Here is a 14,251-nt window from a genome sequence, read left to right as displayed (position 1 = left end):
CATGTCACTCAACTTCTGGTGGTTCTTAAAACCGATAATGAAGTTCCCAAGTCTGTGAAACCAGGGAGTCAGAAACTCAAGAGATGAACCCAGAAAGATGTCTTGGCAAAAGAACAAGGGACAGAAAGGATGACTTTCCAGAGATGGGAAGGGCCTGCCAAATGGTGGCTTAAAAGAAGACATGAGGAAGCCCATGGAGAAGATCCAAAGAGAGGGGACAGTGTGAAAGGCCTTGACTTGCGAGGTAGCAGGGCTCTTTTGGCTCAGGAGAGGAGGTGAGAACTAGGGCCTGGGACACTGGGAAGAAAGGGAAGAGCCGTTGTAGGGGGAAGGAGTGTGGTGATCAAGCTCCTTCCAGGCCTTGCCAGTCTTCTCAGTGAAATCAAATATCTTCCCAAGGGAGACCCAGGATAGGTGGAGAGTGCCAGGGAGGTGAAGACCAGTTGTGGGAGGCTTTGGGATTTGAAGGAGAAGTTTTCCAACACTGAATGAAAGAAATCAGCCAGTAATTAGAGGGTTGAGGAAAAAAGAGTTTCTGTTTTATAGTCCTGTAACCACACTAGGTGCTGATTGGACTCGCCTGGGACTCCAGAATGCAAAATGGAGATAAGGCTTTGAGTGACAGGCCCTGAGGGCTTTGTGAATGCATCACCAAGGCAGACTGGACACCTAGTCCAATATCCTTTGATCTCCAGTCTTGTAGCAGCTCTTTGCCACCCAGGGATAAGGGCCAGATACTGATCTGATGACCCTCCCCTGAGAATAAAATAGATCCAAAAGTCTTGGGGCAATGGGGAGAGAAGGTGGTTGGTCAGCAATAAAACAGGAGGGCCCAAATGGTTTGTGCTTTGAAGGAAGACATGTAAGTAGAAGATGTTTTGGATATCTAAATAGATAGATAGATAGATAGATAGATAGATAGATAGATAAAAGTCACACACTAAAAGAGGTAAAGTATTTCCCCCAGAGTCAACCAGGTTCGACAGACTCAATACTAGTAGGTGTGTCTAGATCCATTTGCCTATAACCTTGCTGCTGCGTTTGAAGTTAGCACATGGAAGTTCTCTGTCAGACAAAAGGGATCTGTTTTAGACTTTGCACTGTAGAGGAGGCTGTGGGTTATGCGTGCTGACCCATGACCATCAGCATCTCAGTGGCCGCAGGACTAAGACAAACACAATAGGGTTGAGGAAAGGGGAACCCTTGCTGGGACAGCAGGATAGATGACCGGCTTGTCGCCTTTATTATTATATTAACTCTTTTTATTAAATTAGAGGAGCTCAATTACTTCCTAAGAATTGAATAAACTGAACATGGAAATTTTCAGGACAGTGATTTCTTAAAGATTTACCCTCATGTGGCTCAGGTTTACAGAGTAAATCAGAGACACCAGATGCTGTTTTGCTCAGAGAAACCCTTGGGTTTTTTTTTTTTTTTTCTCCTTTCTTCTTTCTGAATGTGGGTATCAAGCAAACAGAGGAGCTATATTTTTTACTCTGAGGCAAAGTTCATTTGAAAATCCCCTCATTGTTCTACAGGAAAATAGAAGTTCCCAAGGTGTTCATCAGGGAAGAAAACAAGACCCCATATTTCAGTCTTACATTGCCAGATGACTCTCTGAAGGCTGTAAGAAGAGAGACAAAACAAATTGAATTTCATCTATCTTGTCATTTAATCTGAGCCTCATCTATTCTAAGACAAGTGATCAGTGTTTCTACTTCACCCAAAATTCTGCTCAGGTCAGCTGGCCCTGGCTCACAGAGGCAAAAGGTTAGGAAGTTTCACAAGTTAAGAAAATTCTGTGACGTCTTCTTAATCCTTTAACCTTGAATTCCTATGATGTAGAAATTAGCCTCATTTTCAATTAGAGTCAAAGAAAATCTTTGTTTTGGATTATTTTTGGTTTGTGTTCCCAAAATGTAACAGTCTATTTTTTTCTCTTTTTTATAGCTTGTTGGAAAGGTAAGTGTTCTTACATACTATTTCTTGCTGAAATAATATTGCATCTGGATAAAACCAATTTGAAAGAAACCCTTACCTCCCTGGGAAAACGGACTTCTTCCTTCTATGCAGATACTTGTCTTGTTTTCTTATAATTGTCAATGTCATGTGTGACCCCATTGTAACCTGAAGTGCCCTGCCCCACTTATATTATTGTCCTTTCTAGGTTCCATCATGGTTTTCAATTTGGTCTCTTCACAGAGTAGTCCTGTGTTGCTGGGGGAGCCAGGGAACAGGGCTCTGACTGATGCATACTCCATTGCTCTGTCTGCTCCTGTCTTTGTTGAAATTGTCACCGTCTTAAACATGCTATGTGACCTTTCCTCCCTCAACCCACCTTAGCACCTGTCACCTCACCAAGTGCCCACCACTTATAAACCCTGCCCTGCCTGTGGATGGTATATCTAAGGCCTAGACTCCAGTTAGTGTTGCATGACTCCTTAGATCCCTTGGATAACATGGTCCCTTGGATAGCTAGGTCAACTTTGAGACCTTCTGGAGGCTTGCTAAAGTAGACTCTCAGGATCTTTGAGCTCATCCCAAAGTCTGGAACCTTTCACTTTAATTCTGTAAAAAATACCTTGCAAGTGATAAATGCTCAATCACACTTCATGGATTTGAATAAAATGCATCAGGTACTGTACAGGGCACTGGGAGGAGGGAGAAAATACAAACAGAAATCAATTCCACCTTCTAGGAGGTCCTGTGAATATGTGGGTTTTAAAAATGCTTTTCAACAACTTTGCCAATCATTTTTAGCACAGAGTTGAAAAATAAGGAATACTTCAATTTTCTTATTCTATTTTTAGTATCAGTTTTCATATTTAAAAAATTCTCTATGGTAAAGTTCCTTGATTCAAAATACATCTCTAAATTAATACTTTTCTATTATATTATCCAAGAATAGTGGTTGAGATGCAGAATCCTTTGAGTTTAATGTGCTTTGGGAATTAGCCAGATTGGGGAACAGCCTAAGTAAAGTTGATTTTTTTTTGTTTGTTTGTTTTTGGTAATCTTTTTTCAGACTTTAACAAGAACATCTAAAAATTAGGTTCGATGCATAGGGAAGACTCTCTAGGAAATTCCTAAAGTTCAGTTATCCTAAATCTATTAGTATTGAGTTGGGAATCACAAACCATACCATTTTAATAATAGCTCATTGCTAACCCTCCTTGACCCAAGCTGTTCCCTCTGTCCTCCCATCCTGGCCTTCATTCAAAGACCATCTTCCACGAAGCCCTTGATATAGCCCCTCTTGAGGAATAGCCCCTGTCCTCTGAACTCTCATTGAGAATAATCACTCTGTACTTTACAGTGTGAGGATACATTCCAATCTACATTTCTTGAGGGCAGAGCTATGTTTGACTCCTGCATGTACACGTTTCAGAACTTGTTGCCTAAGTGGATAAATATCTGCCAAATGACTTCATCATTTATAAATCATTTTGCAGGTGTTTTATAGGAGAAGAGATTTTCAAAATCCCCCCAAAACCATAATTTCCTCTTACACATTTAAAAATTTTGTGTACAGTAAAATTCAGTTTTTGGTGTGCATGCAGTTGTAATTCCTGCATAGATTCATATAAACACCACTTCAACCAGAACACAGAACGCACTCCCCCCATCTCCTCATAAGTGAAGTCTGAACAATATATAGCAAAATATTAATGCTCTACACTTACATAACACCTTCAAGTTGACAAAGCAGGCTCCATATTTTCCGGGCGACACCCCCACACCTAGAGCTGAAATTCTCCTGTGTGCACCAGCTGCCCTGGGGTAAAGAGCATGGGAAAGACTTTGATCAGTGAAATAATGAAACACTTGTGCTTCTCATTTTTGTAGAAAAGTGTCCAGCATATCCAACAGAGCTGGTGTTTGCCCTGGACCAATCCTCTGATGTCACTGAACAAAGATTTAATGAAATAAAGGACATCATCACTTCCATTGTCAATGACCTTCACATCAGGGAAAATAATTGTCTGGTGGGAGCAAGAGTTGTTGTGGTTTCCTACGACTCAGACACCAGCTATCTCATCCGTTCATCTGACTACCGCAGCAAGAAGCAGCTCCTCCAGCTTCTTTCCGAAGTAAAATACCAAGCCCCTATGGAGGCCCGGGACATTGGGAATGCAATGAGGTTTGTGGCCCGCAATGTTTTCAAGCGGACGTATGCAGGAGCCAATGTGGAGAGAGTTGCTGTGTTTTTCAGCAACGGTCAAGCCGTCAGTAGGTCATCCATCCTCGCAGCGACCATGGAGTTCAGTGCCCTGGATATCAGTCCTGTGGTCTTTGCTTTTAATGAAAGAGTTTTCCTTGATGAAGCTTTTGGGGTAAGACTTTCCCTTGGCTCCGTCTTTATTTTTAAGGTAGGGGCATGTAACAGCAGCATGGAAGGGATGGGGAGCCAGGGGAGATATATGCCTCTGGTCCCCTTTGCAGTTTTTGTGACTGTTTTGTTGTCAGTGTCCATGAAATCCAAAACCTGACAATAACAACAGTCAAGAACAGTGCAGATGTGTTTGCCCAGCTCCTGTGGCCTGCCAGGTCCTGGCATCCACGGTCACGCATTCTCACAGTGCTCTGAAGGGAATGCGGCTGTTGTCTCTGTGTTAAAAATGAGAAAGCGCTTCTCTTATTACTAAAGATGGTGGACATTTTCTCATATGTTTGTTGACTGCTTGAAGATCGTCTTCTGTGAAGTGTCTGTTCATATCCTTAGCCCATTTGTTGATTGGGTTATTTGTATTCTTGGTGTAGAAATGCAAATCAAAACAACCCTAAGATTCCATCTCACCCCAATTAGAATGGCGATTATCAAGAATACAAGCAACAATAGGTGTTGGAGAGGATGTGGGGAAAAAGGTACACTTATACATTGCTGGTAGGGTTGCAGATTGGTGCAACCACTCTGGAAAGCAGTGTGGAGATTCCTCAGAAAAGTTGGAATGGACCCACCATTTGACCCAGCTATCCCACTCCTCAGCCTATACCCAAAGGACTTAAAATCAGCATACTACAGAGATACAGCCACATCAATGTTCATAGCTGCTCAATTCACAATAGCTAGTTTGTGAAACCAACCTAGATGTCCTTCAATTGATGAATGGATAAAGAAACTGTGGTATAAATATATATACCATGGAATATTACTCAGCCATAAAGAATAATAAAATTATGGCATTTGCAGGCAAATGGATGCAGTTGGAGAATGTCATGCTAAGTGAGATAAGCCAATCTCAAAAAACCAAAGGACGAATGATCTCACTGATAAGCGGATGATGACATATATAGGGGGTGGGAAGGGGGCAGGAATGGAGGAAGGAGGGACTCTATAGAGGGATAAGAGGGATGGGAGGGGTGGGGGGGAGAAAAAAATAACAGAATGAATAAAAAACTATTACCCTAGATAAATGTATGATTACACAAATGGTATGCCTCTACTTCATGTGCAAACAGAGAAACAAGATGTATCCCATTTGTTTACAATAAAAATGAATTTTAAAAAAAAATGAGAAAGCACAGGCCCAGAGTGTTCTGGTGACTTATCCACTTCTGTCCAGCTGCTGAGAAGCTAAATCAAGAATCAAATTGAACTCTGTCTGAAATAAAGGGCCACGATCATGTTGCTCTATGGGCATCTGCGGGCCGGTGTTTCTCAGCTTTGTCATCGGCTCACTGAATCTTATTAAGAAGTTGATCTTAACCTGTGATAGATAAAGTTCAGGGAATCTCTGATCCCCTAAAATGGTTCAAAACATTTGATATGTGTGAACGTAAGAGTTTCTGTCACTTTCAGATCAACAGATTTTGGAGGATTAATGCTCCCCTCCACTTTCCCCTAAGAACCTCTCCATTTAAGGTCCAGTGGCATTTATAGGTATTCAGATGATCCACGGAGTACTTGTTTCTGGAGCTGGATGAAACCATCATGTTGTTAAATACACACACACACACACACACACACACACATATACATATATATATATATACACATATACACATATTTCTACAGTGAAAATACAGAAAAGCTCTCTATAACATGGAGAGAATCAATCTCCTAACACACCTAGGAATTTTCTGGAAGTAAGAGCCACAGAAAGAGTCCCAATAGATTCTGACAAAAAGGATTATTGAAGTTGAGGTCCTGTGGTTTTCAGTCTTCCTGCTGCCTGAATTTTTCTCTCTGGGGGAAATAAGTGACATTTCTGCTTTTAGAACTGCATCACCTTCTAGAAAAAGAGAAATCTGAAGATGAATATCAAATTCAGTCTTATCCTGTGATAGGACCAAGCCCAAACCCCATGGAATCCCCAGCAGAAAAAGGACTCCAGCCACTCTTGTTAGCAAGTCCCTCGTAATTCATAATTCTACAGAACTGACCCAGAAAGTTAGTATCACTGTTCTTACCAGATGATAACCTCACATGTGAATTCTGTGTATGTGTCACGCCTGAGCAAAGCTTCATTCAGTGATGGCATGAACATCCCTGCCTCTCCACTCTTCTCCACTCAGAGTACCCCTGACCCTCTGCCCTCACCCTCCTTGACACGCTACCTCATTCTGAAGGCACTGAACTGTTACCCTTCTGTCTAAGGGTGTCTGTTTCTCCATATATCTAGCAACACTGAATTATATCTATCAGGTTTTAAAAATTATTGCCAATATGATAGGTTACAAAGAGTATCCCATTGGTGTTGCTTTGATCAATATTTTTGGTGCAACATTGAACATTTTTTTGTAAGTTTATTGACTATTTTCATTGTCCTGCAGAAATACCACCTCACATTTCTTGTATCGCTTATGTTTTATGGTATTTCTTTTGACGAGTCTTCTCTAAAACACTTCGCCTCACCATTTTTATATCTCTACTCTAAGTGGAATTTAGACTTGCAATGTCCCCCTGATGTTCTAGAAAATTCTTAAAGAAAATTACTGAAGTTTTGGTAGATGAAATCTTTATAAACCTTATTTTCTCTATGGAATATGTATTTGTAGTCAGCCCATGATTTTTCATCATATGAAGTTGGAAAAAATATGATCAGAGTTTTTAGGGACTCACTTCCCCTAAAGTGTAAGAGTTTATTATTGCTGGAAGAGATTCGCTGTCTAATGGACAACAAAATTTCCCTGTCATTCTAATCAGAAGGAAAAAAACTCAACTTTGTCAGCCCAACTTCTCACTTCAGCTACTACTCTATGTGCTGGCTTCCCATACAGCAATATCTTTAGGAAAAAACATTGTCTACATTTAGTGTCTCCAGTGCATCTCCTTGCATTCTCTTTTGACCTAACCCTAGTCATGGTTTCTTCCCTATTACTCTCCTAAAACTCCTCTTGTCAAAGTCAACAATGATCTCCGTGTTCCTGCTCCAGAGGCTGGTTCCAAGTCCGCCGCTCATTTGACTTACTAGCAGTACATGACATCATCCTTCTTCCCACCTTCTCTTGGAAACATTTTTCTCCCCACTGGCTTTCAGTATCCTTCATTTTTCTGGTTTTTCTCAGACCTCATTAGTTTCCCCTACTTGGTCTAGTTTTCTGACGCCTTTTCACTTTCCTGACTTGGAAATGTTGGAGTTCCCAACATTCATTCCTCAGCCCTCTTCCCTATCTGCTCTTGGTCTCTTGAAGTTTTCACCCGTACTCATAGCTTTAAATATCCTCAATAGTAGAAATTTATATTTCCCATCCAAACCATGATCCTTAACTCTAGATCCACATGTACAGCAGCCAACTCAGCACTTCCACTTGCACGCCTAATGGATATTTCAAACGTACCAGGTACAATGTGAAACTCTGGCTTTCCCCCCAATATTTGCTCCATATTCAGCATCTCAACTAATAAAAATTCCATCCTTCTACCTACAGTTATTCATAACTCCTCATCTTTTCTTACATTTAACATCCTTAATTTTAGTATGTGTAAATATTAAAAGTCTTAATTTTAGTGTATGTAAAAACACACACCCATATATATGTGTGTGTGTGGGGCGTGCTTAATTTTAGTGTATATATATATATATATATATATATGATGTGTGTGCATATATTAAGTGTATATAGGTACACACACTTGAGTATATTGGTATTCATAAGTAAATACCTAGAATTTAGTACTCGTGTAAATACTTGTGTTAAGTAATTGTATAAGTACTAATATTGGTATTAGTAAAATTATAATCCAGAGTTGGGCCACTGCCTAGCACCTACACCTTTGATATTGATGCAAACACCCATCACCTCTTGCCTGGACTTTGCAATCACCTTTTCATTAGTGTCTTTACACCTAGTCTTGCTCTGTTATAATCTGTCTCAATGCAAAAGCCAGAGTAATCCTGTTAAACACTAGGTTGTTCCTCTGTTCAGAATACCCCAGGGTCTCCTCAGTTCTGAGTTAAAGCTAAGACCTTTACAATGACCAGCACTGTAAACTCCAAGTGATCTGCCCCAGGCCCTCTTCTAATCTCTCTGACCTCACTTTCTTCTTCCCTTGCTCTCAATTTCTCCATCCCCCGTGACAGTCCTTGGCACTGACCCTCAAGTGAGCCAAGCACACTCCCTGCTTCCCAGGAGCCTTCCCATGACTGTTCTCTGTGTCCCAAATTCTCTTCTCCCAGATATGATTACTCCCCCTCTTTTGAATTTTTGCCTAAATGTTACTTTTCCAGTGAATTCTATTTAAATGTCACTTCAACAGCTCTCATCCCTCTTACTCTGCTTTTTTTTCTATAAATATTATTATACCAAACATATGAGGCAATTTACTAATTTATCATGTATCTCACCCCAGTAGAATTTAGAGTGGAGATTTTATCTGGGATGTCTATGTCCCCAGCCACAGAACTGTACGTAAAACATTGTAGGCGTTCAATAAGCATTTGGCTCACCCCTGTGAATAAATTTCCTTGGTTCATCAAGTCAGCATTTAGTCTTTGCATATGGGACCGAGAGGGCCAAATACAAAATAATACCCCAAAGATCCAGTTTCATAAAAGTAATTGTATAATGTAGAAACGTAGTAAATACTTTCTAGCCATAAGGCCAGAATACTTATTAAAATGTCGTAATGCTCAGAATTTTACAGAAAAGGAAGGCGTGACTTTTCTAACCCTTTAATTTTCTGAGGGAGAAAGAAAACAAGAATGAATGTCTGTGTGGATTGAGAATTACCCTCATTACCACCTGGGAATGACTGATAGATTACGTCCATTGTGATAAAAGTATTTGTCTTTCCTGGGGCCTCACACAAAATAAATGTCCCCCAAACACATATTGGCTCACTGAATGAATGAATGCTGTATATTGCCCATTTCAGTGAGCATTAAGACAAAAAATTAACCAGAAACAAGTGAAATTAGTGTATGACCAAGAATTTTAAGTAAACTTAGTGTCTTCTGTCTACTGCCTTTTGAGATAGACTTTTAATTGGAATCTATGACTGAAAAGTTCCACTTAACATCTTCTAAACAGAGTGGAGCAGGAGTAGTTGGTATCACTACTTAGAGAAGCTAAAGGCAACTTGTAAGTTTTCTGGAGGGCCCAACTTCAGAAGCTAGGGTTTAATCAGAAGCATGTAAAAATTTGGTCCAGATTTGCAGGTATAAGAAGAAGAGATTTTGACTTGCCCTTGTGAAACCTGAATCGGGTCAGGTTATCTTATAGAAGCTTTTTTTTTTTTTTAAATCATAAAATAGGGATGCCAATACTTGTTCTGGGCATGCTTTTGGGGGATTATGCTTAGGATAAAAGGGAGAGAGAGTGTGCTTGCATGTTTGATGTGTGAAAATGTACTAAATAAAGCAAGGGATGGTAATGCAAAGTGATAGTGATTAATTGGGTGTTTTTCAAAGTGATCCTTATAGTGAGTACATAATGTTTCCTTCTAATGACTAAAAAAATGGGTGAACAAGCATTTATTTCCTTTTCCATGCAGTTTGACAACACTGGAACATTTCAGGTGATTCCAGTTCCTCCAGATGGGGACTATGAACCGTTGGAAAGGCTGCGTCGCTGCACACTTTGCTATGGTAAGACCAATGAAAGGAATTTACTGTGCTGAAAGCTTAAATGCCTTCTGGGTAAGTCACTGGATCTGATTTTGTCAGATTTCTATTTTTTGATTATAGGGTCTATTTTCAATTTTTCCTGTTTTGGAAAACACCATATGTCAGGATTTCAATCACTGTAGTGTTTGGAGTTTCCATAGAATGTGAAAATTGGTTTAGAAAATTATCCCAGCTGATGTAGCATGTCTGGAAGACAAGTTGGTAGTTATTAATTCAAAACCTCTAAAAGATCAAAAATATTTTCTGAACAAGTTTAGGAAGGATTGTGGACTTCAGGTATACTTGCTACCTAAATCTTTTTCAACACAGACCCCAAATTGTCTGCTAGTGGTCACAGAAATACTGGGATGTTGAAAACTCATTAGTTTGAATGATGTGAAATTTGAGATGCATTGATCAGATGATTAATTTTTGGTAATTAGTCATCACTGAATCCCTCGACAAAGATCTTAAGTGTTTAGTGCTAAAATCCAACTCACGATGCATATTTCTGTGTATTTTCAGATAAATGCTTTCCAAATACTTGTGCCGAAGAGATTTTTTTACCTGAGGATTCCTACATGGATGTAGCCTTCCTCTTAGATAATTCTCAACAAGTAGCAAATGATGACTTTAAGGCCATGAAAACCTTGATGAGCTCAGCAATCGACAACTTTGACATTTCTTCAAACCCTTCCATCTCAGACTCTGGGGATAGAATTGCCTTGCTGAGCTATTCTCCTTGGGATAGTTCCAGGAGAAAGAAGGGTACAGTAAAGGCAGAGTTTGACTTTACAACTTATGACAGCCAAGTCCTCATAAAGAGTCACATTCAGACTTCCCTTCAACAGCTAGATGGAGGAGCCACCCTTGGTCATGCCCTGCAATGGGCCATGGAAAACCTCTTCCCAGGAACACCCAACTTACGCAAACACAAGGTCATCTTTGTGATCTCAGCTGGAGAAAATCATGAGAGAAAGGAATATGTGAAGAAGATGGCTTTGAGAGCCAAGTGTCAAGGCTATGTCTTATTTGTGATTTCTCTGGGCCCTACATATAAAGACAACATGGAAGAATTAGCCAGCTACCCACTTGATCACCATCTGATACAGCTTGGGAAAATGCATAAACCAGATGTGAATTATGTCATAAAGTTCTTAAAGCCATTTGTATATTCGGTCAGACGTAAGTCATTATTTGGTGGTTTTCCTTTGTTTTAATAAGCTAGTATTTGCTCATAGTATTGATAACCTAATGTTATCCTTGTATCTACTGCTAATCCATATATATGAATCAGATGATGAGATGGGGGCAGGGGTGGGTCATATCCTGGTTTTATCCTATTTATGACCCTGGTCACACAATGATGAGAACTTTTCCACAACAGAGTTTCTTTTAGCCAAAATCAGACCAGTAGAAAGCACAAAGTGACTAGAGGTTTCCTGAGTCACACTTGTTTGATTTGAAGGGGTTCCAGCAGTTCTTAGATGGTCTCCAGTATAGGCACTCAAATACAAGTTTTATCTGCTGTACCTGGTTTATTTACAACTTCGGCATACCCTGGAGTCCTGTGTGGGGAAGTAGAGATGGCACAGTCGTGTGCTCCTCTCAAAGTGTGAACATAGAAATCACACAGAAATTCTGTTAAAAATGCAAGTTCTGTTTTTGTATGTCTAAAAATTCAGGGTAAGCATCTATAAACTTTTAAAACAATTTGACATTGATTGCTGTAGCATGCAAGTGCATCGATCAGTGGACTGGTCTTATCGAAAAGGAATTAGAGAAAAAATATCAGTCTCCCAAGAATTAGAAATAAAAATACCTTGTCATCTACCACAAATGATTTGAGAAAACCTTCTCTTAGAGAAACAGTTCTCAGAATGTGAGTTGGTTGTTTTGCCCCAGGCGACAACTGGAAATGTCTGGAAATATTTTTTAATTATTACAACTTGGGAATGCTACTACCTTCAAACTGATAGAGGTTAAGGATGCTGCTAAACCTCCTACAATTCACAGGGCAGATTCCTCCTGCACACACACATACCAATAAGAAACAACTCAACCCCAATTGTCAATAGCATTATGTGTGAGAACTCCTTCTATTATTTTGTTTTCCATTACTATAATGAAATATCTGAGGTAAATAACTTATAAAGAGCAAAGGTTTATTTTTGGTTATGATTCTGAAGTTTACAGTCCAAGGTCAAGAGGTCCCATCGCTTTGGGCCTCTAGCAAGAGTAGCGCATCATGTGAAGTAGTTGGCAGAGCAAACAGGCTTACATCATGAGCCAGAAAGCAAGAGAGCCAGGAAGGGACTGAGTGCCACAAACCCCTTCGAAGGCACACCCTCAGTGACCTAAGGACCTCTCACCAATCCCCGCCTTCTAAAGATCCACTGAACCTCCTTCCCCACCCTTGGGATCAAACTTTTAACTCATGAACCTCTAGGGGACATTCATCTAAACCATAGCACTGCCTTCTAGAAGATCCCACAGTATGGGAGCTGAGCCTGTTCTTTCTAGGAACCCAACAGGTTTGGAGCTAGATTCTTCTGGAACCAATCCCAACCAGTCCACAATTTAAAGTGTCTCTTGGATTCAAGCAATGTCCCAGCACCACTGCAGTGAGAATGTCTTGCAAGGTCACTCTTGATTGCAGAGAAAGCTCCACTTTCTCCTGTGACTCATACTCAATCGGAGAATCCATTTCTGCCTTCTTGGGAAGCTACGTTATTTCCTGGAACCTTATATGTCCTCAATTGTATCATGTAAAGAGGAAGAAAAAACATGCTTCCAATTAAATTTTGACACCAACTCTCCTTTAAAAAAATTTTATTTTATTTTAAAGTAATTGGAATTTCTTTTAGATGTGTACTACCATATATCACTCCTATGCATGCATTAAAAGGAAATATGTGTGAAATAGACTGGTTATGGCATTCCTAAAACTTCTTCTCATTCAGAATTTGACTCTTCTGAATGTCAAAAATTCAGCATTCAGAATTTTTGTTGATACTGTCATTTATATCCAACTTTCCCCATGCAGTGTTGTTCTTTGTGCCATTAATATAGATGATAATGCAGCATTTTTTTTAAAAGTTCATAAAATAACTCAAAGCAGTTGGTGCTGGGCTCTTGAGTGGCTTCGCAGTTATGCAGAGGTGACTTACTTTTGACTTCCACCTATGCATTGTTACTAAATACATCTAATTCACTGCCTTCCCAGAAACAGTGCTTTTGTAGCAGTTAAAAAACTGGTCTACCAACGCTTCTGGGGATTTTTTTTCCAAAGTGCTGTCGTTGATTCTACAAGGTTTGGTGTTGACACATGTGCTGTTCCCACACTCACAGACAATGAAAACTCCATCATGTTTCCTGCCTGACCACCAACAAGAGTCAGATGCAATTGACCAGAAGACATATTCTCGTTTTAGACACATAGAAAAAAGAAAAAAAATGTTCATCTTAGAATCAGAGAAATGTGACATTCTCTGAGATATTTTCATGGAGTCATGGATCAGTCAATGATCAAAAGCCTCCTTTAATTTATTAACTTTCCTGAATGAGGAGAAAAATCATGAACTTCTCAATATTCTACAACCTGTAGAACAACATCAGGACAAGTATAAAGGAACATGTAATTTTGGCCAGTAAGTGAAAATTTTTTCATAGGAAATTAGTGTTCATTGGTGCAGAAGCACAGCAATAGCATCATGTAATAAAACATGATCTTTCTGAGGTTTGATTCAGTAGCATAAGTCTGAGAGGAAAAGCTTTGCACAATCAGAATAGAATGTCTCTGAGATTTTGTTCACCTGGACTTGTGGGAAGCCTGTATCTCTGCATGACAATTAACCCTCAGATAAACAACTCGAGATCTTTCCCCATGATCCTGTAATTCTTTAGCTGCTAAAACATTCTGAAATCAACTATTTCTAGTTGTTCCTATTTTCTGTTTTCACTGTAGCCAAATTCTGTTGTGACAGGTTATTTGACATTTATTGCTTCAAGGGGATTCCTTTTGATTCCTCTTTACCTAGCAAACCCAACTCCTAATTCAAAAATCTAACTATAACTTTGTTCTCTCAATAGGAGGATTCAATCAGTACCCACCGCCAATGCTGGAGAATGCCTGCAGGCTCATCAGTTTCGGGGAGGATGGTCAGACCAGTGGTTTCCAGTGAGTTGGAAAGCTGTTATAT

General features: G+C 39.7%; 1 protein-coding gene across 1 annotated transcript in view; it reads left to right on the top strand.

Moving 5' to 3' along the window:
* Positions 1-14,251, top strand: part of Col6a5 (collagen type VI alpha 5 chain) — a 160,271-nt gene that overhangs the window by 120,345 nt on the left and 25,675 nt on the right. Inside the window, exons 32-36 of the mRNA XM_047564445.1 lie at positions 1,951-1,962; positions 3,847-4,334; positions 9,938-10,031; positions 10,575-11,234; positions 14,142-14,229. Coding sequence (XP_047420401.1) covers positions 1,951-1,962; positions 3,847-4,334; positions 9,938-10,031; positions 10,575-11,234; positions 14,142-14,229 — 1,342 coding nt within the window. The remainder of the gene's footprint in view (positions 1-1,950; positions 1,963-3,846; positions 4,335-9,937; positions 10,032-10,574; positions 11,235-14,141; positions 14,230-14,251) is intronic.

The sequence above is a fragment of the Sciurus carolinensis genome, chromosome 9, assembly GCF_902686445.1.
Source record: "Sciurus carolinensis chromosome 9, mSciCar1.2, whole genome shotgun sequence".
In the NCBI taxonomy this organism is placed as follows: Eukaryota; Metazoa; Chordata; class Mammalia; order Rodentia; family Sciuridae; genus Sciurus; species Sciurus carolinensis.
The sequence above is the reverse complement of the archived record's forward strand: the minus strand, read 5'-3'. Positions and strand labels throughout refer to the sequence as shown.